Source organism: Nannospalax galili, unplaced genomic scaffold, assembly GCF_000622305.1.
Source record: "Nannospalax galili isolate Female #2095 unplaced genomic scaffold, S.galili_v1.0 scaffold290, whole genome shotgun sequence".
Taxonomy (NCBI): Eukaryota; Metazoa; Chordata; class Mammalia; order Rodentia; family Spalacidae; genus Nannospalax; species Nannospalax galili.
The window spans coordinates 483,222-487,757 of record NW_008331486.1 but is presented as its reverse complement, the minus strand read 5'-3'; the positions used below and the strand labels follow the sequence as shown (position 1 = coordinate 487,757).

Here is a 4,536-nt window from a genome sequence, read left to right as displayed (position 1 = left end):
GGTTTACATTATCATAAAAGCTAATTTTAACGTAACCACAAATTTAAAAACATTGTTAGTACTTTTGATTGTCTTTTAATAAAGAAATAAAGTTTTTATTATGAGTAGAATGATCAAGAAAAGAAGGAACCTCAACAAAGTACCCTAAAAGCAAAAATAATATATGAGAAATTTATACAGACTGATGGTCCACAAGGGGTTAGCCTTGATTTTCATACAGAGAAATCATTGCCAAGAACATCACACAACCCACCTGGCCACAGTTTGGATGCAGCACAAAGTTGAGTGTATCAGCTCATGGAGGAAGAAAGCCATACATGTTTTCTGAAATCTGACATCTATTTACACTTGGTGGAAGGAAGACCTCAGAGACCAACAAATCTTAGGAGATGATCACGTTCAGTTACCTACAATGACTTCAAAGATGTAAAATCAGATGTTGCCATTTGGTCATAAGGAAATTTTGCTCATTTTGATGCCAAATGTATACCTTTTCTAAAATATAGTTTGTTTATAGTAAGAAATGATCATACTTAAAAAATACGCTATGTGAAAAGATGAAAAATTTAAATAAAAACTGTTGTAGTAATATAATTCATGTTCCATCCTCTGGACCTTGGTCAACATACAAGATACCACACCCTTAAGAAAACCATCTCTCTCTTTCCCTGCAACCATCAATTGCCAACAGTTCTTCAGGTCCAGCTTTCAGGGTGGATTAATGGCCAACACTGGGAACCTATATATAACCTAAGGAAACATCAAAATAGAAATCAGAGTAAATAAAGTCAGAGAGGTCAGAGAGGTTAACTTTAGTTCTTTAAAATCCATGGATCTGAGAAAAGTTTCTGCTCTGCTCAGCAAATGAAGGCTCTACTGGTGTTCCTTGGACTTCTGGTATCTGAGTGATAGAAAATGGTAGCATTGGGTTTGTAGACACCAGAGATCTGGATACCACCCCCAAGTATTTTCATCAGGTTGTGATTAGGTGGAGTGAGGGTTCAAAAAAAATACTGATGAAATGAAACTGTATAAATGAAATTTCATTGCATGTGACATCACCAAGGCACGTAGCAGCAGTGAAAACTCACTTATTCCATGAACCAGTGCTCCTTGTTCCTACACCCAAATCATGTTTAACAACTTTCCTGTCATCCCTCTTCATTCAGCCCAGACACAGGCACCCATTTTCCTACTACAACAATCCAAGAGTTATCAACTGATCAGAGGTGATGGAAATGATTACTAATTTGCCATCCCTGTAGTAGAGGAAATCGAGCAATATATCTCCATTCCGATTCTACCTTGCCTTGGATTAGGAATTATTGTGGTAAAATTAATGGGATTGAAAAATTCTTTTCAGTCACTTCTATTTTATTTTTGATAATAATCATAAATTTACTCAGTACAATATAATATTTCAATACATGTGCCATTGTTAATCAAATCAGGGTAATAACATAAGTATAAAATACCATTTCTTTGTGATGAGAGAACATTTAAAATATATTCTTTCAACTATTTAAGAATACACAAGACATTATTATTAGTTATAGTCACCAAGGTATACAATAGGTTTTCAAAACCTCATCCTACAATTAAAAACTTTAAGATCATTTATCTGTTTCTTTCATCTGAGCAATGAGAGACAAATTTATCTAACTTAAATATTTCTATCTATTAAAACACAAACACCAGGAAAGGGATGCATCACTGTACTGCACTGTGAAATGATTCATTTATCTTCTTTATAAAGCTGTATAACCCATTTTCTACCTAGATGCAGAGTTTCTTTCATAAACAGGCGCTAGGGTCCAGAGGTCCTTGCTAGTAGGTCACATCCATGACCAGAGGAGGCATTCTGATTACACAGAATACCCTTCTTTTATTATGTAAAATTTTGACAGACTGAAGAGGCAAAGAAACGTAGCCATCCCTAGGTGGAAAAGGATAAAAGCATGGGAACCCAGGAAGAGTCAGGGGGTGAATGTGCCTTGAGTATAGGAAGGCCTGATGGTTGGTCTTAGTTGCCAACTTGATTGGGTTAAGAGATGTCTAGGATGGATGAAATGTGCCAATGTGTCTGTGGGGTGTTTCCAGAGAAGATTGACAAAGGGACAGTGATGGCGATGGGAGAGACCTGCCCTGATTTAGACTAGCACCCTAAAATGCAGACAAGACTGCTCAGGTGAAGAGAGGTCAGATTAAGGTAGCAGAAGTGTTGATCATCCCCTTTCTTTGCTGAGAGACCTGTGTCAAGCGCTGCTGCCCCCTACTGACATAATCAGACACCAGCTTCGTTTATTTGGGCACAGCCTGCCTACCTGGAAAGTCACTATGTGGAGCATGGACCAGAGTGGCCTCCATCCAGCCTGCCTTTGGCACATGCCAGAACAGCCGGTGTCAGCTTCTTGGTCTTTCAATGTTCCCTGAGTACTACTGACCATCCAGGGAGTTTCTAGGCTTTCACTGCTTGGTTGGGACTGCAGGGGTGTCCTGCTTCCTGGATTGGGAGCCTGGTTATCTGCCTCCCAGTGTTCAGATGACCATCTGTTATCCAGCCCTTATTATGTGAACCAATTCAATAATCCCTATTGAATATTTATATTATATATGTATAATGTATTTTCTACTAGTTGCTCTTCTGAAAAACCCTGTCTCATACAAAAGTGAAAGAATAGATTCAAACATGTGCAGAGGTATAGAACAGTCTTATAGTAGCTAACTTGATGATTGGTGTTAGGGGTTGAGAATCTTTGATTCCAGGGGTTAGAGAGATGGCTCAGTGGTTAAGGGCACTGGCTGCTCTTGCAGAGGAATGGGGTTCAATTCTCAGCACTCACATGGCAACAACTATCTATAACTCCATTCCCAGGGGATCTGATGCTCTCTTCTGACCTCCACGGGCATTGCATGACATGAGTGCACTTATATAACACAGGTGATACACTCATATACAGAAAATAAAAATAACAAAATATTAAAGAGGGAATCTATGATTCCAGAACTCAGAACATATAGATCACATGAAAATTTAGAATACAGATCAGAGTTTTATGGAATGGTTATGGAATACAGATTTTGAACTTGGTAAACCTTTAGTTGGATAGGGAGGTAACACACATACACACACACTTACACATCTCTACAAAAAAATTCTGACAGTTTCAAATATAGTAAGATGGCTAGATATTTCGAATACCTTTGTGTCTATATACATTTCTATATAAATTGTGCAAAAATTCTCTGGAAATTCATATCAGGCTGAAAAAACAAGGTTCCAAATAAATATAGAGTGAATAAATAGAATATATTTTGTGGAGTACAATGATATTATGGACTGAGTCTTTAACTGATGCATGGGTACCAAGACACCCTAAGTATTCAATCCCAGGATGACAGAGGCCACACAGTGGAAAGCTGGAAGGTATATAGCCACAGTTTGTGAGAGACCATTTCCATCAAGGGGAGAGAGAGAGAGAAAGAGAGACAGAGACAGAGAGAGACAGAGAGAGAGAAATACACACATGCATGCATATTCATATGCCTTCTACCATTTTACAATCAAGGGCCATGGATTTTAATAGACCATGCAGAAGAAAGTCTATCCTTTTGATACCTAATCTTGTTTATCAGTTTCTCCAAGCCCTGTTTCATGTCTTTATTTCTTAAACTGTAGATAAATGGGTTCAACATTGATGTCAATACTGTGTAGTTGATAGTTGCTATTCGGTCTTTGACAGTATAACTGGACAAGGGCTGAAAATAGACATAGCTTATACTCCCATAAAACAGAGTCACCACAGTGAGATGGGAGCTACATGTGGAGAAGGCCTTGCGTTTCCCAGTAGCTGAGGGAATCTTGAGAACAGTAAGGAGGATCCTCAGGTATGAGACGATTATACAGATGAACGGAGCCATCACAGATGCCATTCCTTCCGTCTTCGCCACAACTTCATTGACGAAGGTGGAAGAGCAGGACAGTTTCAGCACAGGGTTGACATCACAAAAAAAGTGATGGATCACATTTGATGCACAAAAGGTGAGCTGATTCACCAGAAGGACGTGTAGAAGGGAGTGAAGGTAGGAGAAAATGATGGAGAAGGTCAGCAGCAACCCACAAAGTCTGTGGCTCATAACAGTGACATAATGCAAGGGGTCACAAATGGCCACATAACGGTCAATGGCCATAACTGACAGGAGATAACTGTCGACGTTTCCAAAGACCAGGAAGAAGTACATCTGTGTCAGACATTCAGCATAGGAAATGGTCTTCTTTTCTGATAAGAAATTCACCATCATCTTGGGTACTATGACTGTCGTGTAGCACATATCAGCAAGGGACAAAACACGGAGGAAGAAATACATAGGGCTTTGGAGTTGAGGATCAGACTGGATAGCCAGGATGATGAGTAGATTTCCTATCAGGGTGACCAGGTATATGACAGTGAAGAGGGCAAAGAGAGGCTTCTGGTCCTCAGGTCGAGAAGAGAGTCCGAAGAGGATAAATTCAGTGATTCTTGTCAGGTTGGACAT

The 4,536-nt window shown here is 39.3% G+C and overlaps 1 protein-coding gene across 1 annotated transcript; it reads right to left on the bottom strand.

The window, feature by feature from the left end:
* Nucleotides 1-3,564: 3,564 nt before the first annotated feature.
* Nucleotides 3,565-4,536, bottom strand: LOC103728183 (olfactory receptor 1L3). The gene has a single exon (XM_008826300.1). The coding sequence runs from the start codon at nt 4,534-4,536 to the stop codon at nt 3,565-3,567; it is 972 nt and encodes a 323-aa protein (XP_008824522.1).

Excerpts from the sequence above, each read along its gene's own strand:
- LOC103728183 (XM_008826300.1), bottom strand. The coding sequence starts at position 4,536 with ATGTCCAACCTGACAAGAATCACTGAATTTATCCTCTTCGGACTCTCT.